Raw genomic sequence first — 21,195 nt, forward strand, 5'->3', positions numbered from 1 at the left:
TGAGCCCAAACACACCGCTCGGGCAATGAAGGAGTGGCTCCGTAAAAAGCATTTCAAGACCCTCGAGTGGCCAAGCCAGTCTCCAGACCTCAACCCCATAAAAAATTTGTTGAGGGAGTTGAAAGTCCATGTTGCCCAGCGACAGCCCCAAAACATCACTGCTCTAGAGGAGATCTGCATGGAGGAATGGGCCAAAATACCAGCTACAGTGTGTGCAACGCTGGTGAAGACTTACAGGAAACGTTTGACCTCTGTCACTGCCAACAAAGATTATGTTACAAACTATTGAGTTGAACTTTTGTTATTGACCAAATACTTATTTTCACCATAATTTACAAATACATTCTTTAAAAATCCTACAATATGATTTCCTGGATTTTTTTTTCCCATTTTGTCTCTCATAGTTGAAGTGTACCGATGATGAAAATTACAGACCTCTCTCATCTTTCTAAGTAGGAGAACATGCACAATCAGGGACTGACTAAATACTTTTTTGCCCCACTGTATCAGCAACTGAGACAAAGAGGAGGAAAACATTGTGAACCCAACCATTCACATATGGTGCTGGATGTTGATTTTAATGGAAACATCACAATTGATAATGAACATAACTTTAGCCAGCTTTAACAAGTTCATCACAACAATCAGAATGAGACTTTCAAATAAATAAATCACTAGACGTTTACTTATAGTTATATTGTTCCCAATATCATTTGTGCTGCTGTGACATCACCGTGCTGCTGTCATTAGTAAGGTACCATCTCTCCAAATAAAACGGGAGCAGTGAAAATAACATAGATCGATTTTTCAAATAAAACTGCAGGATAAAATTGATTTGCTTCATACCAATATAGCAGGCAGAATGTCACATATTGTCCACATTATCAATATACAGTAGTGTTCAGAATAATAGTAGTGCTATGTGACTAAAAAGATTAATCCAGGTTTTGAGTATATTTCCTATTGTTACATGGGAAACAAGTTACCAGTAGATTCTCACAAATCCAACAAGACCAAGCATTCATGATATGCACACTCTTAAGGCTATGAAATTGGGCTAGTAAAAAAAGTAGAAAAAGTGGTGTTCACAATAATAGTAGTGTGGCATTCAGTCAGTGAGTTCATCAGTTTTGTTGGTCAAACAGGTGTGAGTCAGTTGTCTCCTATTTAAGGATGAAGCCACCACCTGTTGAACATGCTTGTCTCTTTGAAAGCCTGAGGAAAATGGGACGTTCAAGACATTGTTCAGTAGAACAGCATAGTTTGATTAAAAAGTTGATTGGAGAGGGGAAAACTTATACACAGGTGCAAAAAATCTACAATGATCTCCAATGCTTTAAAATGGACAAAAAAAACAGAGACGTGTGGAAGAAAACAGAAAACAACCATCAAAATGGATAGAAGAATAACCAGAATGGCAAAGGCTCACCCATTGATCAGCTCCAGGATGATCAAAGACAGTCTGGAGTTACCTGTAAGTGCTGTGACAGTTAGAAGACGCCTGTGTGAAGCTAATTTATTTGCAAGAATCCCCCGCAAAGTCCCTCTGTTAAATAAAAGACATGCAGAAGAGGTTACAATTTGCCAAAGAACACATCAACTGGCCTAAAGAGAAATGGAGGAATATTTTGTGGACTGATGAGAGTAAAATTGTTCTTTTTGGGTCCAAGGGCCAAAAACAGTTTGTGAGATGACCCCCAAACTCTGAATTCAAGCCACAGTTCACAGTGAAGACAGTGAAGCATGGTGGTGCAAGCATCATGATATGGGCATGTTTATGCTGAAGAGGACATGCCCTTGAAATGGGTGTTTCAACAAGACAATGACCCCAAGCACACTAGTAAACGAGCAAAATCTTGGTTCCATACCAACAAAGTTAATGCCTCACAGATGTGAAGAAATCATGAAAAACCTTGGTTATACAACTAAATACTAGTTCACAGGATTGCTAAAAAAGCAGTTTGACCATAATAGTTTTGAGTTTGTAGCGTCAACAGCAGATGCTACTATTATTGTGAACACCCCCTTTTCTACTTTTTTTACTAATAGCCCAATTTCATAGCCTTAAGAGTGTGCATATCATGAATGCTTGGTCTTGTTGGATTTGTGAGAATCTACTGAATCTACTGGTACCTTGTTTCCCATGTAACAATAAGAAATATACTCAAAACCTGGATTAATCTTTTTAGTCACATAGCACTACTATTATTCTGAACACTACTGTACAGGTGCTGGTCATATAATTAGAATATCATGAATAAGTTGATTTATTTCAGTAATTCCATCCAAAAAGTGAAATTTGTATATTATATTAATTCATTACACACAGACTGATATATTTCAAATGGTTATTTCTTTTAATTTTGATGATTATAACTGACAACTAATGAAAATCCGAAATTCAGTATTTCAGAAATTACCAATTACCAAAGACCAATATAAAAAAAGGATTTTTAGAAATGTTGGCCAACTGAAAAGTATGAACATGAAAAGTATGAGCATGTACAGCACTCAGTATGTAGTTGGAGCTCCTTTTGCCTGAATTACTGCAGCATGCGACTCCAAGCGTGCCATGGAGTCAGTCAGTCTGTGGCACTGCTCAGGAGGTATGAGGTTGCTCTGATAGTGGTCTTCAGCTCTTCTGCATTGTTGGGTCTGGCGTGTCGCATCTTCCTCTTCACAATACGCCATAGATTTTCTATGGGGTTAAGGTCAGGCGAGTTTGCTGGACAATTAAGAACATGGATACCATGGTCCTTAAACCAGGTACTGGTAGCTTTGGCACTGTGTGCAGGTGCCAAGTCCTGTTGGAAAATGAAATCTGCATCTCCATAAAGTCGGTAGCAGGATGCATGAAGTGCTCTACAACTTCCTGGTAGATGGCTACGTTGACCTTGGACATCAGAAAACACAGTGGACCAACACCAGCAGATGACATAGCACCCCAAACCATTACTTTACACTGAAACTCAAGCAACGTGGATTCTGTGCCTCTCCTCTCTTCCTCCAGACTCTGGGACCTTGATTTGCAAAGGAAATGCAAAATTTACTTTCATCAGAAAACATAACTTTGGACCACTCAGCAGCAGTCCAGTCGTTTTTGTTATTAGCACAGGCAAGATGTCAAGTCAGCAGTCTTCCCCATGATTGTGTAGCCTACAGAACTAGACTGAGAGACCAGTTAAAGGCCTTTGCAGGTGTTTTGAGTTGAGTGTGACACCAGGTGTCTTCAATGTTGAACCTTTTCACAATATTCTAAATTACTGAGATACTGAATTTGGGATTTTCATTAGTTGTCAGTTATAATCATCAAAATTAAAAGAAATAAACATTTGAAATATATCAGTCTGTGTGGAAAGAATGCATAAATTATACAAGTTTCACTTTTTGAATGGAATTACTGAAATAAATCAACTTTTTCATGATATTCTAATTATATGACCAGCGCCTGTATTCATCTAGACTCTGCTATATATATATAATATATTTGCATTTCAAAAGCTGAGGTGTGCTGATTAAATATTATACATGTGGTTTTCAAAAGAGTTGAGTTGGCTTATACGTTTAACAATAGAACAGTCTCTATGGAATAATTATGGCTCACAATGACATATAATAATGTATTTTTTTTATTTATGATACAGTACATGTATATATGATGAGTTATTACACACGTTACAGTGCATCTGGAAAGTATTCACAGGGCTTCACTTTTTCCACATTTTGTAATGTTGCAGACTTATTCCAAAATGCAGTAAAATAATTTTTTCACTCAAAAAACAAAACCTTTTTGGAATCATTATGATCAGACAAATAATGTGGTATAGTTTTCAACATGATTGGAGCATTTTTAAATTTTGACTGCTGTGTAATTCTTTATTGACCCCTGTAGCTCATTAGAGGTCAGCTCCAGGATGGCGCCATATCTGAGAATAAGCATTAGTTCATTTAGAATATGTGTGCCAATTTCCATGCTTTTATCACAAGATGAGCAATTGTTTTGCTGTGCCGCCCCACAAATAGTGAAGCGCTGTAAATACTTTCTGGATGCGCTGTATGCGTCGTGATACTACTAACTCTTTCCTGCAATCTGGTATCTGGGAACAACAGGAGCTGTGATCATGTTTCTCCATGTAGCGTTGCATCAGGAAGGGCACCTGGGGCAAAACCTGTGCCAAATCCCAGTGTAGATGCATAGTGGATCTGCTATGGTGAGCTGGAGCTTATGTGTGCAGCCAAAAATATCCACCCACTGATACATAAAATCACCTCTGTGTTGAATGATAATGGAAATAATTTCATGAAAAGGTCAGATTTTTTTCTGGAAGAGACAATATTTTTAAATTACACCATGTGGAATTGTAAATCTTTTTATATGCACTCTGAGTGACCTCATAGTTGTGTGACGTGACTGCTTTGTCTACACTTTGAGTCCCTGGAGACAGTTCCAGCAAGAGAGGGCATGTTGGCCTATGTGCATTTGCACTGCTTCCTAAGCTGTGACACAGCTGTCCATCCACAGCGTAACAGCAGTATATGTTTCTTTAATAATCCAGCTGCAGATTGCATGAGTTAGTGCAGCAGATAACTGAAACAATCGTGCAAATGGTGATACAAGCACCAAAGTTGGCACAAATACTCCTTAGACATTACTCTTTTAAAAAAAAGTGTGGCCAGGTCAATTGAAGAATTACACAGGGGTCAAAATTAAAAATGCTCAAATCATTTTGAAATCTACACCACATTATTTGTCTGATCATAAAGATTCCAAAAAGGTATAGTTTGGACTATCTGTGACTGAATGATCAGGAGTTATAGGGTAAAAACAGCAAAAAAGGTTAGTTTCAGTTTGTACAGGGGTCAAAAGTTAAAGTTCCTTCAATGTTGGTAAAAAGTGATGCAAATTATTCATTGAGCTAATAGGATTAATAAATGGAGTAGTTTTGATTGTGTTGAATGTTTGGTCTCCAAAGTAAAGGTCAAACAAGGTCAACGTCTGTTGGATTCTATGATATGTGACATCTGTTACCCCGTAACATGATAACTAAGCATGATACATGGTCCAAACTATTCCTTTTTAGAACCCTGTTAACTCAACTAATAATTTGCATCATTTTTTACCAAAATTGGAGCAACTTTAACTTTTGACCCTTGTACAAACTGACACTGACTTTTGCCACCATTTTTACTGTTTTTACCCCATAACTCCTGATCATTCAGTCATAGATAGTCCAAACTATACCTTTTTGGAATCTTTACGATCAGACAAATAATGTGGTGTAGTTTTCAAAATGATTTGAGCATTTTTAATTTTGACCCCCGTGTAATTCTTCAATTGACCCAGGCCACCTACTGAAAATTCAAGTGGCCAGTCAGTTTGTTCAAAAGAGTAATGTCTAAGGAGTATTTGTGCCAACTTTAGTGCTTGTATCACCATTTGCACGATTTTGCTCTATGCATTCTCTTAGCTGCTGCACTAAGTGCACTGATGCATCATAGGAGAAAGTGCAGTGCAATGGGAAGAGGAGGAAGAAACTTACATAAGCATGAGTGATGACGAAAGATCAGGGACAAGATCATTTTCCAAAGCCATCACTGAGGAAGCCGAGAAAATAGATTAAATATTCATCGCGTGCAGCTGAAGAGACAGTGATGGACGAGGAGACGAAGAGTGAAGACGAGACATATCCATGCAAAGTAATATGACAGGAAAAGCAGAATTCATAAAGCAAAATCAAAACAGAGTATTGTGCCTTGAATGCACGAGTCAGTGAGACAGTGAGCAATGGCATGAACAAAGGTGAGACAGGTGTGTGATGGGGAGAAAGGACAGTTATGTAACAGATGCAACTCTCTGTGTGATGCATCTCTGAAGTGATCTGCAGTGATGTGGACAAAATATTGAGTTTCAGGTGGGCAAAGTGCAGTGTGACTAGAAAAACTGTCATTTAGGACCGTATTCTTTCGTATTCTACTGTATTATAAGTCACACCTGTCAAAAAATTTTTTTGACTGCAATCTGTATTTTTGTACTTTTATTGTTGGTGTTTATTGTTTTATTATTGAAGTATATTTTTTAAGATAAGTTATTACTGCACTCAGACTGTATAATACCGCAAAATGTTTTTAGCACCATAACCACCTGCTGATTTTGCAGGATTAACTACACCTTCCGCCACCTTTTGTGCTTTATTACATGCACAACTGGGCAATTTGTCCTGTGCAAACATTACAATATACTTTTTTATTTTCTTACTTTTATTTTCTTTACTACTGTACGACTCTTGAGAGTGAGTTTCCCCGGTGTGGGATCAGTAAAGTTTACTCCAGTTCCTGATCTTTTATTTCGTGATACCATTATGAAATTAGTTTGTGATCCCATCACGAAAATCTACTACTTTTCGTGACAGTATCACAAATAGATTAAATCCCTTTTTGTCATGGCATTACACAATACCCATGAGATGTGGTTGTCTTGTTTAGGGCTTTAACCCTCTGGGGCCAACGCCGTCGTATACGATGGCTGGGACCAAGCTTTACAAAATTATAAATAACTTTTTAATGATATGAGATAGAAACTTACTTTTTTGCTGAGAAGTTAACTCCCCGGACTTTTTTATCCACCATGGGCCATCTTTGTACTCCTCATAGAAGCTGTGTGATGATGTGCGCAATGTGAGTGTCCAATCGGAATTGGTTCACCGTCACATGGCTTTCCAAAATCCAATCGTAGGGCAGATTTACCTCACGTGATAAACCAAAGATCATTTTCAGGAGTGATATCTTACTAGTTGGCCCGTTTGAATAGCCCCCTAACTCCTCCAATGCACCCTGCGCCATTACGCACAGCGAAAGTGAAAGCAAATGGAGCAGATGGAGAGCCTCGCATGACAATCTCACGTGCTCAAACAAAGAGTGTGTACCAGTATTTCTGGAATACTGGTACTCTCCCTCTGGCGTAAAGCACTGTTTACCATATCAATGAGGTGAGGAAGAGGGGCCGCTCCTCAGACTGTAAGGAACCAAAGTGTGAAATGAAAGCTGCTTGCACAGTCAGACAGAAGACTCCAAAACACAGTAGAAATAGAAATTTGTGATGTGACTGTTGTGTAATAGCAGACAGAAATTGCTGTGAGTTGAAGACAAACAAAATGCACAGACCATTTTATATATATTGTTCAAAATGTGCATTTGTGTTTATGTTTGAACTTTTTTGTTGCACAGTCTTTCACACAAGACCTCAAATTACCTTTATAAAGTGTCAAAACAGTTGTTTATTATAGTTTGCTGTGTGTTTTGAATAAATGTGTGTGGAAAATTATTTTTCCGCTTTACTTTTTCCTTTGTTATTTCTGATTGTAAACCTTTTTTACACTTATAAAACACAACAAAAGCATATATATTATGAAAGAACAGGTTGTCCTGAAGAAAATAGACATTAAAAACTTGATTGTGGGATGCAGGGAGAGCTGTTAACAGCAATAATAAAAGATTTATGCCAGGTGAGTGAACTGTCCAAAAAATGCTCTCGGACCCCAGAGGGTTCATTCCTGAGAATATCCGATATAAACATTTATTGTTATGTTTTGTTTTTGTTTTCTGTTGTTTTTGTTTTGTTTCTTAGTTTTTAATTGAATGTATGATTTTTCAACACACAAGTTGCAGAGCCTTCCAAAGTAGTATTAAAAAATCAAAAGCCTTTTTCCTGCATTTTAAGGCAGTCTGGGAAGCTAAATACGGACTTTCCGGTTATCATTTTGAATAAACAATTTTTATTTTAAACCCTGGAAATCGACTGAGGACAGTGACTTCAATCAAATGAGCTGAGTTGTGCACTACAGGAACTCATTGTGCATGCAGCAGCATTCATCAGTCAACCTTTGTTTATGCATAACCCTTCCCATATTTTAATCACACCTCTGGTCAGCACGTCAGACGGGGCACTGAATAATGACCGAAAGACGGGGTTATTTGAACTGTTATATACCATATCACTTTTTTTTTTTTTTTTTTTTTTTTTTTTTTTTTTTTTTTAGTGGGCCAACATTTTACAGACAATTTGTTAGTATTTGGTTGTATTGAATTGGATTTACTTGGATTTAGCACTTAGCAGGGCCTCCCAAAAGTTTCTCACATTTTGCTAGAATTTTGCTCCAGTCAGAACTGGTGAAAATAAGCCATGTTTTAGTCACACCTTGTTGGGATATATGTTTTTTTTTTTTGTTGTTGTTGTTGTTTTTTCAAATTTATATTTAAAAACTAATAAATCATGCGTACATTAGTATTCACACTCTTTGCTTTGAAGCTCAAAGCTGAGCTCAGGTGCACTGATCATCCTTGAGATGTTTCTACAGCTTAACTGGAGTCCACCTGGGGTAGATTCAGTTGATTGGACATGTTTTGGAAATACACACACACCTGTCTTCATATAAGGTTCCACAGTTGACGGTGCATGTCAGAGCACAAACCAAGCATGACGTAAAAGGAATTGTCTGCAGATCTCCGAGACGGGATTGTCACAAGGCACAAATCTGGAGAAGGGTACAGAAACATTTCTGCTGCTTTGAAGGTCCCAATGAGCACAGTGGCCTCCATCATCCATAACTGGAAGAAGTTCAGATCCACCAGGACTCTTCCTAGAGCTGGCAGCCCATCTAAACTGAGCGATTGAGAGAGAAGAGCCTTAGACAGGGAGGTGACCAAGAACCCGATGGTCACTTTTTCAGAGCTCCAGCATTCCTCTGTGGGCAGATGAGAACCTTCCAGAAGGACAACCATCTGCACCAATCCACCAATCAGGCATATATTGTAGTGTGGCCAGACAGAAGCTACTCCTTAGTAAAAGGCATATGGCAGCCCACCTGGAGTTTGCCAAAAGACACCTGAAGGGCTCTCAGACCATGAGAAACAAAATTCTCTGGTCTGATGAGACAAAGATTGAACTCTTTGGTGTGAATGCCAGGCGTCATGTTCAGAGGAACCCAGGCACCATACACAAGGCTTCACCTTACAGTGAAGCATGGTGGTGGCAGCATCATGCTGTGGGGATGTTTTTCAGCAGCAGGAACTGGGAGACTAGTCAGGATTGAGGGAAAGATGAATGCAGAAATGTACAGAGACATCTTGGATGAAAACCTGCTCCACAGCGCTCTTGACCTCAGACTAGGGCAACGGATCATCTTTCAGCAGGACAATGAACCTAAGCACACAGCTAAGATATCAAAGGAGTGACTTCAGGACAACTCTGTGAATGTCCTTGAGTGGCCCAGCCAGAGCCCAGATCTTAATCCGACTGATCATCTCTGGAGAGATCTGACATTATGGGGTACTGTGTGTAGAATTTTGAGAGAAAAAAAATGAATTGACTCAATTTTGGAATAAGGCTGTAACATAACAAAATGTGGAAAAATGGAATGCTGTGAATACTTTCCAGATGCACTGTAATGTCAGCTGTGGCTCTTTTTCTGACCTTGAGCCAACACATGGTTGCCTAAACACTGAGGACCTCAGTGATTGGATAAGACAAAGAAGACACACACCTGGATGTGGCAGGTGATAGGTGTGAGCTGCTGGTCTGCCTGTGTGTTTGCCAGTTAGGACCCTAAGTTGTTTCACAGAGTGGTGGACAAAACTCGGAACTAGCCGAGCAGACCACCTTAATCTTAAAGGCAAAGGACACTCTTTGAGGACAACAATGTAAGTATTTTGGACATGAGGGATAGTTTCTTTCAATCAATCAATCAATCAATTTTTATTTATATAGCGCCAAATCACAACAAACAGTTGCCCCAAGGCACTTTATATTGTAAGGCAAGGCCATACAATAATTACGTAAAAACCCCAACAGTCAAAACGACCCCCTGTGAGCAAGCACTTGGCAACAGTGGGAAGGAAAAACTCCCTTTTAACAGGAAGAAACCTCCAGCAGAACCAGGCTCAGGGAGGGGCAGTCTTCTGCTGGGACTGGTTGGGGCTGAGGAAGAGAACCAGGAAAAAGACATGCTGTGGAGGGGAGCAGAGATCAATCAATAATGATTAAATGCAGAGTGGTGCATACAGAGCAAAAAGAGAAAGAAACACTCAGTGCATCATGGGAACCCCCCAGCAGTCTAAGTCTATAGCAGCATAACTAAGGGATGGTTCAGGGTCACCTGATCCAGCCCTAACTATAAGCTTTAGCAAAAAGGAAAGTTTTAAGCCTAATCTTAAAAGTAGAGAGGATGTCTGTCTCCCTGATCCGAATTGGGAGCTGGTTCCACAGGAGAGGAGCCTGAAAGCTGAAGGCTCTGCCTCCCATTCTACTCTTACAAACCCTAGGAACTACAAGTAAGCCTGCAGTCTGAGAGCGAAGCGCTCTATTGGGGTGATATGGTACTATGAGGTCCCTAAGATAAGATGGGACCTGATTATTCAAAACCTTATAAGTAAGAAGAAGAATTTTAAATTCTATTCTAGAATTAACAGGAAGCCAATGAAGAGAGGCCAATATGGGTGAGATATGCTCTCTCCTTCTAGTCCCCGTTAGTACTCTAGCTGCAGCATTTTGAATTAACTGAAAGCTTTTCAGGGAACTTTTAGGACAACCTGATAATAATGAATTACAATAGTCCAGCCTAGAGGAAATAAATGCATGAATTAGTTTTTCAGCATCACTCTGAGACAAGACCTTTCTAATTTTAGAGATATTGCGTAAATTCAAAAAAGCAGTCCTACATATTTGTTTAATATGCGCTTTGAATGACATATCCTGATCAAAAATGGCTCCAAGATTTCTCACAGTATTACTAGAGGTCAGGGTAATGCATCCAGAGTAAGGATCTGGTTAGACACCATGTTTCTAAGATTTGTGGGGCCAAGTACAATAACTTCAGTTTTATCTGAGTTTAAAAGCAGGAAATTAGAGGTCATCCATGTCTTTATGTCTGTAAGACAATCCTGCAGTTTAGCTAATTGGTGTGTGTCCCCTGGCTTCATGGATAGATAAAGCTGGGTATCATCTGCGTAACAATGAAAATTTAAGCAATGCCGTCTAATAATACTGCCTAAGGGAAGCATGTATAAAGTGAATAAAATTGGTCCTAGCACAGAACCTTGTGGAACTCCATAATTAACCTTAGTCTGTGAAGAAGATTCCCCATTTACATGAACAAATTGTAATCTATTAGATAAATATGATTCAAACCACCGCAGCGCAGTGCCTTTAATACCTATGGCATGCTCTAATCTCTGTAATAAAATTTTATGGTCAACAGTATCAAAAGCAGCACTGAGGTCTAACAGAACAAGCACAGAGATGAGTCTACTGTCTGAGGCCATAAGAAGATCATTTGTAACCTTCACTAATGCTGTTTCTGTACTATGATGTAAAATTGGGAAACAATGTTAACAACAACTTAAACAAGGTTGGGGCTCCTCTAAATCAAAGACTTTTGTTGCATCTAGCAATGTGGACCACATAGGGGAAGGAGACCTTGGCAACTCTCCACAGCAATGAAGACAGACAACGGCACCTCGAAGGGTCATAATTTGGGTTTCTTAGACTGTTTAAATTAAGAAGAACCCTCTTGGATGGTCATTAAAACATTTTTAAGACCAAAATAAAAAGAATAGTTGTTTTTAATTCAACTTCTCAATGCCAATACTCAACAAAAATATAAACGCAACACTTTTGGTTTTGCTCCCATTTTGTATGAGATGAAATCAAAGAACTAAAACTTTTTCCACATACACAATATCACCATTTCCCTCAAATATTGTTCATAAACCAGTCTAAATCTGTGATAGTGAGCACTTCTCCTTTGCTGAGATAATCCATCCCACCTCACAGGTGTGCCATACCAAGATGCTGATTAGACACCATGATTAGTGCACAGGTGTGCCTTAGACTGTCCACAATAAAAGGCCACTCTGAAAGGTGCAGTTTTATCACACAGCACAATGCCACAGATGTCGCAAGATTTGAGGGAGCGTGCAATTGGCATGCTGACAGCAGGAATGTCAACCAGAGCTGTTGCTCGTGTATTGAATGTTCATTTCTCTACCATAAGCCATCTCCAAAGGCGTTTCAGAGAATTTGGCAGTACATACAACCAGCCTCACAACCGCAGACCATGTGTAACCACACCAGCCCAGGACCTCCACATCCAGCATGTTCACCTCCAAGATCGTCTGAGACCAGCCACTCGGACAGCTGCTGAAGCAATCGGTTTGCATAACCAAAGAATTTCTGCACAAACTGTCAGAAACCGTCTCAGGGAAGCTCATCTGCATGCTCGTCGTCCTCATCGGGGTCTCGACCTGACTCCAGTTCGTCGTCGTAACCGACTTGAGTGGGCAAATAGTCACATTCGCTGGCATTTGGCACATTGGAGAGGTGTTCTCTTCACAGATGAATCCCGGTTCACACTGTCCAGGGCAGATGGCAGACAGCGTGTGTGGCGTCGTGTGGGTGAGCGGTTTTCTGATGTCAATGTTGTGGATCGAGTGGCCCATGGTGGCGGTGGGGTTATAGTATGGGCAGGCGTCTGTTATGGATGAAGAACACAGGTGCATTTTATTGATGGTATTTTGAATGCACAGAGATACCGTGACGAGATCCTGAGGCCCATTGTTGTGCCGTACATCCAAGAACATCACCTCATGTTGCAGCAGGATAATGCACGGCCCCATGTTGCAAGGATCTGTACACAATTCTTGGAAGCTGAAAATGTCCCAGTTCTTGCATGGCCGGCATACTCACCGGACATGTCACCCATTGAGCATGTTTGGGATGCTCTGGACCGGCGTATACAACAGCGTGTACCAGTTCCTGCCAATATCCAGCAACTTCGCACAGCCATTGAAGAGGAGTGGACCAACATTCCACAGGCCACAATTGACAACCTGATCAACTCTATGCGAAGGAGATGTGTTGCACTGCATGAGGCAAATGGTGGTCACACCAGATACTGACTGGTATCCCCCCCTAATAAAACAAAACTGCACCTTTCAGAGTTGCCATTTATTGTGGGCAGTCTAAGGCACACCTGTGCACTAATCATGGTGTCTAATCAGCATCTTGGTATGGCACACCTGTGAGGTGGGATGGATTATCTCAGCAAAGGAGAAGTGCTCACTGTCACAGATTTAGACTGGTTTGTGAACAATATTTGAGGGAAATGGTGATATTGTGTATGTGGAAAATGTTTTAGATCTTTGAGTTCATCTCATACAAAATGGGAGCAAAACCAAAAGTGTTGCGTTTATATTTTTGTTGAGTGTAAGATACACCACAAAGCTTCAAGTGGACTCTCTACTGGGTGAGATGAGAAAAGAACGTTGAAGGTGTTTACAGTCTTCCTCAGAAACTGCACTGTTTGGAATCAGACTTATGTTTCATGATGCATCTTGTAAATTATCAAATTTTTATTGATTATTGAGAAGACAAAAAACTTCCAGAGTCAGAACCATAAGTACTTACATTTTCCACACACTGGCTGGAATATTAGTAAAGGCTGTGGGTATTGTAATTACATTTTGATCCCTGCTCAAGTAATAATAATTGTGGAAATCTGAATCGGAGGTTTTTCCCAAGCATACTTGCTACAGATGCATGTGACTAATGATACAAACATTGAGAAGGATAACCAGCCAAGTATATTTTCCTCCTCAGCCTGTACAAGTTTGTTTTACTAACCTGAGGGAGCACAGACAGCTGGATCCACAACTGAACCTTTCTACAACCGTCTATGATTATTTCTCCCTTGCCATTTCCCCCTCCTTTCTTCCATTTCCTCCCATGTTTTGTTTGGCCTTCATTCAGAATTTTTTTTCTCCCTCTCTCACTCAACTGTAAAGTAAAATCTTCCTGTTTTTTCACCGTACTTTCTCCAGCAGTGCTGGCTCTTCCACAGCTCCATCACCTGATCCCAGATGGTGAAGTTACCAGCATTAAGATCACTCGGGTGGATCCCTCAGACCCATTGGCCATCAGCATTGTTGGGGGTAATGAAACGCCCTTGGTTCGCATCCTCATTCAAGACATCTATACAGAAGGCATTATTGCACGTGATGGACGTTTGCTGCCTGGGGACATGATCCTCAAGGTATTATACTAACAATTAGCATCATGGTCAAAATTACATTTCTCTTTTTAATCTTGACTTTACTTCCTTCCTCAGGTAAATGGTATTGATATCAGCAATGTACCACACTGCTATGCCACAGCAGTCCTCAAACAGCCTTGCCAACTACTACGACTAACCGTGCTCAGAGAACAACACCATCGCTACCGGTCACATGGCTCATATGGCTATGGGCATGGTTATGACATTGCTGCAGGCCACCCGTCTCATGGTGCACCTCAACATCCTTTGAGGGATGATAGCGTCCATGTGGTGCTGAATAAAAGCACTCCAGATGAGCAGTTGGGCATTAAGCTGGTGAGGCGGCCAGACGAGCACGGAGTCTATGTATTTCACCTGCTGGAGGGAGGCCTGGCTGCACGTGATGGACAGTTGTGTATTGGTGACCGTGTCCTGGCTATCAATGGCCATGATCTACGTTACGGGGCACCAGAACATGCCGCTCTACTTATCCAGGTCAGTCAGCTAATATTTTAATATTTTATAGAAAGTTCACAGTGGTGACAGCCAAACTGAGTCTCGCCTCATCATAGACCATCAATAACAGTGTTCTGTTATTCTGCTCTCTTGCAGTATTACAGATAATTGTGGTGATTCAAGCTAATGGTGTTGTGTTGTTGGTTCTGTGTTCACTGCAGTTAGTATTTAATTGCAGTGAATCCCTGACAAACTGGGCTATGTTGCTGCCTCTGGTTCCCGGTTGATGCCGGTCAAAGGGGGTGTGTTTGTAGTTAATTATGGGTAATTGCAGTGTATTTGGAGCCAACTGTGCAGGGTCAGTGGGCTTAGAGTTCCTGTCTAAGGCTGAACAGCTCTTCTTGGTCTCTGTGGAGCCAAAATGGCCTCTCAGAGAAGACACTTTCACTTTCTGCTCTAGATTAAGAACTGCCAGGAAAGAAATTAAATTGGTCCAATTATGGCAATAATGGCCTGGACTGGCTAATACAGGAGTCAGCTCCATGCTGCCGACACTAGGAGAACTCTCAGAGGAAAGCTGAAGTTGGACTGAAGAGCAGGCTAGTTTGTGTGTATTGGACCATTTACATTTGGACCATTTACATTTGATTGGGTGAAAGAGTGTCTGAAATAGCAGTTCACCAGAGTCACTGCAAAGGGACAAATTACACAATAGGTTACTGCTGCACATCTGCACACAACCAAGGTTTCCCTGTAGGATCAATACAAGTTCATGTCTACATTCTCTGTTCTCTTAATGTTCTTTAGGCAAGCGTGGAAGTTGTCCACTTCATAGTGTCTCGTCAGATCTGCCTGCCAACCCCAGATATCTTACAAGAAGCTCCATGGGGCATGGATGGTCCTCCACCGTATTCCCCTGTGGACATGGAGCAGACACTACTGGTGAGAACCATCTGTCCCTTCTTCTTGTTATGTATTCTGTTTGAGATACAAATGATGCACAGGCACATGATTTACCATCAATGCATAATCTAATTCTGCTGGTGGTCTCCAATTTCAGTGCAATTCATTTATTTATATAACACCAAATCACAACAACGCTGGCCCAAGGTGCTTCACACCGGTAAGGTTCAACCTTACCAACCCCCCCGCCGAGCAGATACATACAGGTTTTGAAGAAGAAACCTCAAGGAGACTTGACCCACTACTTGAGCCATTCTAAGAAGATTTTTACAAAAGATGAAGGAAAGAAACAGTTATTTAGGTACAAATGTTCCATCTTGGTGCAGAGTCTCTAGTTTCAGCCCTTGAATATTTCGAATAACCGACATCAAATGCCAATGCCAGGTTAGTCTGGACTTCTGGGTGCAGCACCAGCCTGGGACAGCCTTGTACAGAGAGAAAAAGAGCAGAATCAGTCTCCTGGAAATAACAGCACCTAAGGCATTAGTTCAGCAGCAGTAATTCAACAAGAAAGCAGAGAGATTACCAAAAGTGATCACCAGTAGTTCACCCTGTGCTTCATTAACAGACCCAGAATTTACATATAGTGAGGTTGAGAAGTGTTCTATTGCTATTAATATTATTATTTAAAGGAGAGGAAACATAATTCCATACTACACCTGTATGCTAGCCATAAAAGAAGAAGAACAGATGAGCCTGTAGTCTGGACTTGAATGACTCTACAGAATCTGTCTGGTTTATCTCTTCAGGGAGATCATTCTACAATTTCACAATGAGTAATTCAAACTGTCAATTGTATTAGGTAGGACCCGACCCACATACACACAGACAGGACTTCATAAATGTCCACATATGTACATGAATCAATCAGTCAAGGATAGAAAGTGATGCTTTTCTGCATGTTGATCACAGAAATCTATTTCAGATAAATAGATAGAACTCTGGGTCATATGTTTCTGAGTAATTCAAACTGTATGGTGTGCTCTTAAATGTTTGACAAATGGTCTGATGCATGAGTTGCTCTCCATCCACGCTGAGGACAATCAGACAGAGGAACTGAACCATGATACACCACATATATCATATGTAAATTATAGCTTTGATAAGGACCTCCTAGCAGATGACAAATTGCATTCAGTCTTTCATGCTCGTTCTGTAAAGGTCTTATCATATGTGATGGGATCTGTGCCATATACAGTCAGGTACATAAGCAATTGGACAGTGGCACAACATTTGTAATTTTTTTGTACGCCACCACAAATGCTTTAAATGAAACAGTCAACGTGTACTTGTAGTGTTAACTCAAAGCTTTAATTCAAAGGGTGAAATAAATGTGAAATGTACATATCACTCAGGGTTATAACTCAGGCTGTCACAATGTATGTATAACCGTACAGTACGCAGGCGACAGTTCAGTAGTGCAGAACTTCACTCACAGTACACAGCACGGTGCATATGAGGTCAGTCCACTTTCGAGTTTAGACAGAAAACATCACCACCAGAGGCAGTTTCTCTAAGACTGCAAGGGAAGCTCAGCTTCCCCTAAAATATCAAAAAATTAAATGGTCAAATATGTACTGTTTGTTATCATTTAATTGACTACAAATGTGTTAGAACATGTTCATCTTGAAGACGGGTTTGTTCAGAATCAGCTACTTATCATAAATTGACTGACTATTTTGTTAACTTCTCTTAAATCTTTTTCTCATATGGTCTTTGGTCAATGCGTTTTCCTGTAGAAGCCGAGCATCCATTCACTTCAATGGGACTGTCTGGAAAGGTTTTTTTCATTGCCACAAAACGCGATGGTCATTGGATAAAGCCATAATTTTGCCACACCCCTGGACATATAGCGTCGCTGGGGCTGAATGGAGCTGTGGGCGGCCTGAACAATGATTGGCTGATCAGTCGAAAGGCTGAATCCCCTTTTGATTGACAGTTATATAAATGTGAGAATTAGTTTGCACATTTTTGTTATTTATGCATTTTTAAATTTATGCCAAAGTGTTTAGCATGCGCTATAATTCAGTCTGTTTTAAAGGCGCTCAGAGAAGCACACTGGATTAGACATTATGTGAGAAGATCTCGGTGACTTACTCTCTGCTTCGTTCTTCAGTAAGTGTTTAAAAGTCGTCGCACGTTAATTAATGTCATGGTTCACAACACAACATTAAAGTATTTATAGTTATAAGTCTATCCGGGCATATGTGGTAATAATTAGTGGTTGCTGATGCATTTTATTTATGAAAATTAGTGATGGAGAAACCGAAGCAATGGTTCAGTGTTCTGAAGCTTTGATACAATTACATATGGCGACATCTGCTGGCCAATCTTTAAAATAATATTTGCATGGAACAGTGTTAGGAAACAGTCAGACTCTGTTATGTATGTTTAATAATAAAAGTTCTATGTGCTTCTTGAAATTTTTGATGATATTTTTGTTGAAAACATTAATAACATTTTTTGTAAAAGTAAGTCCCTTCAGCTGTTCCCTTGTTTTCACTCGGGGTCACCACAGCAGATCCAAGGTGGACCTGCAATGTTGATTCTGGCACAAGTTTTATGCCAGATGCCCATTTTTGACGCAACTCCACATTACATGGAGAACTCCACATTACAAAACACAGTGTAATGCACAGAAAATTCAGCCCAACACAAATGATAAGAGATTAAATCCAATTTTTAAATGCTTAATGAAAAAAAGAGGGGCAGCACGGTGGATTAGTGGTTAGCACTGTTGTCTCACAGCAGAGAAAGTTATCGGTTTGATTCCCACCTGTGGCCTTTCTGTGTGGAGTTTGCGTGTTCTCCCCGTGTTTGTATGGCTTTCCTCCGGGTGCTTCGGGTTCCTCCCACATCCAAAGACATGCAGTTTAGGTGGATTTGAAACTTTAAATAGTCCGTAGGTGTAAATGTGTTTGTTTGTCTATATGTGGCCCTGCGACAGGTTGGCGTCCTGTCCAGGGTGTACCCTGCCTCAAACTCTATGACTGCTGGGATAGACTCTTAATTAGAGATCGTGAATTGGAATAAGCGGTTGAAGATGAGTGAGTGAGTAATGAAAAAAGAGAGTTTACATTTACACTTTGTCTCACAGTGCTGAAGTGGCTGACTGCAGCTCAGTGCGACAAGCTACTGTATGTAAAAACCAAACTCGTACCAACTGTGATGTCTAAACTCAGCTGGTGATCTGAATGTCATGTCACCCACGTGTGAGCTTGACATTCAGATCACCTGTCGAGTGTACATGAGCTGACGGTCCATTTCGCCTGGCACAGCCTGTCAATGTGCACTCTGTGCGCTCGCTGCAGCCCGTCACAAAGGCGATATATGTTTTTATGTGTTTTCACGTGAGGACAACAGGCACACACACGCGCCTCACGGCGTAGAGCTGTCAGTCTGTGGCTGGGCCTTACCGTGCTGTGTGTGCTCAGACGTGGCTGGCCGGCCCTCTGCTTGGTCCTCATGTGATCATGTCTGTGGCACCTTCTGTGTGGCACCTGGAATTCGGCCGACACCTGCTGAGAGAGGGATCGAATGGGCACTCACAGGGCACTCTCTGTCTTTCGGCTACTGGTGTACATGAATGGTTGTACGAGGCATTAGAGGTGGCTCAGAGTTTTCACAAATAACATATGATTCCTCCTTCATGCGCCATTCGGCCTCATTTGTGCAATGTGTGAAGGGGCCCTTAAGGATTCCTTCAAAACTACTTCACAGCTATCACATCACAATGTAAAACAAAGATCAAAAAGACACTACTTTGTTTCAGCTTGCGAATTAAATATCAGTTCAGTCAGACCACCTGGATCAGAATGCAATTATTGCATTGTGTTGTGGAATCTGGATCACAGGTAAAGTCTGGGTTACGAAGTGAATCACATATCCTTTATTTTGAGTCATCGTCAACCCTTCACGGATGTCAGAAATCTCTGATTGCTCGTTTTTCATTTTGCTTTGTTGTTTCACATTTTGTTGTTTTAGTTTATTTTACTTCTATGATGTTATTGTTTGTAAGTGTACTTGAATGTCTTCAAAAAGGTACCTCTAAATAAAATTATTATTATTATTATTAAATTAATCAATTAATTATGAAGGTGCCAGTTAATTCTGCAGTTATTTTTCTGAGTATCACTGGAGTTAAAAATAATTCTGTTTGTAAAATACCGGAACTACACATTTTGAACAAGTTATAGTAGTTGTACACACAAAGGTGTACGCTGTGTGGCTGTTATGCTTCAGAGGCAGTAATGTGGGAAGCATCCAAGACAGATAAAGTGTCCTTAGGCCTGGTCATGTGACTGATGACCTCCTGTGAGTGTGATCAAAATGTGTGAATGCAGCACATTGGCGACACAGCACACGTGCCATCCCATCATCGACCTCAGCATGTCCATGTGTTATTTATTGCCGATCTTCTCTGCCTCACTGTCTCCCATCTGACTCACTAACACCCTTATGAGAAATGAAGTCTCACTCACGTTCTCCCACACACACACTCTGTTCGAGTAAACAAAATCACACATCATGTATATTAATAATGTGTGCACCCCCCCCCCCCCCCCCCCCGCCCTCCACAAACATGATGCATTCCCAATCAGCAGTCACACCAATGAGCTGTTGTTAATTAGCAGCTATGTCAGTGTACCTGTGTATGACTTCTACCATGAAGGCCTTATCGCAGGCCTCAGAGAAAACAACCTTTATTAATATTCTTATTGCCTGCGTCAGATTCTAATTAGGTTATGTAGTCTGTAGAAGGTGCCCTTGATTTAATAATTAAGTTTGTATCATGTTTCCCTTTGAGTTACTATGTTTACATGACTGAGAACTCAAGATGGGAGGGCGACAATATTAATTACGAAACTTCTGTGTGTAAAACTGTTACAAGGTCCAAGAGTATTTTTGTTCTCTAACGCAACTCCGTTGTTTGTCGCTTGCATCCTGTACAGGACTCCTGTCAGAAGCCTGCGTGCTACGAGAAGACCGTTACCCTGACGAAGGAGCCGTACGACTCACTGGGTATGACAGTGGCAGGAGGAATGTCCAGCCGAAGTTGGGACCTCCCCATCTATGTCACTAATGTAGACCCCAATGGAGTGGTGGGACAGGAGGGGTCCATCCGCAAAGGTAAGATGTCCGACTAATGCGCCTCTTGATGTAGGTCTTCATTAATCACCTGCATAGCCAATCCATTTGTCAGAGTGTTTGGTGACACCAAGCACATCAGGTGAAGTCCTTTAGCAAAAATAATGACTCATTTACTAAATGGAACATTCGTTTTGCATTGCTGTCATGCACATGGCAGTAGGCAGACTGTCAAGGATTAGTCTTTGGTGGTGAATCGTTTGTTGACGACAGATGAAGTGATTGATGAACACTTAAGACTCATGTTTCATTATGAAGGTTATTCATTCAGCAGAAAACTGCTGTTATGGTTCAGCGCGCCGCAAATAGGCTTCTAACGCTCTTAAACAAAAACACAAATCTTAGCATAGTGTATTGTGTTAGGGAACAGAATGTGTGTTGTAGTACATAATTAGTGTGTTGTGTAAAAATGCTGAAAATTAAAATTGAGGAAATGGGAAACAGAATAGAACACAAATAACTAGAAGAACAACACAAGTAAGGAAGCAGTATTGCAGTTCTGCCACAGGCACTGTGTTTAAAAACGGATAACTCACTCATCACT

General features: G+C 40.7%; 1 protein-coding gene across 6 annotated transcripts in view; it reads left to right on the plus strand.

The window, feature by feature from the left end:
- Window positions 1–21,195, plus strand: part of lnx1 (ligand of numb-protein X 1) — a 111,971-nt gene that overhangs the window by 82,935 nt on the left and 7,841 nt on the right. For 3 of the 6 annotated variants that reach the window (XM_034180507.1, XM_034180509.1, XM_034180511.1), the window contains 4 exons: window positions 13,876–14,084; window positions 14,160–14,579; window positions 15,348–15,482; window positions 20,456–20,633. In XM_034180507.1, the coding sequence (XP_034036398.1) occupies window positions 13,876–14,084; window positions 14,160–14,579; window positions 15,348–15,482; window positions 20,456–20,633 (942 nt within the window). Of the gene's footprint in view, window positions 1–13,872; window positions 14,085–14,159; window positions 14,580–15,347; window positions 15,483–20,455; window positions 20,634–21,195 lie in introns of all 6 variants that reach the window. The other 3 variants (XM_034180506.1, XM_034180508.1, XM_034180510.1) reach the window with 1 other exon arrangement.

This window comes from Thalassophryne amazonica, chromosome 10, assembly GCF_902500255.1.
Source record: "Thalassophryne amazonica chromosome 10, fThaAma1.1, whole genome shotgun sequence".
In the NCBI taxonomy this organism is placed as follows: Eukaryota; Metazoa; Chordata; class Actinopteri; order Batrachoidiformes; family Batrachoididae; genus Thalassophryne; species Thalassophryne amazonica.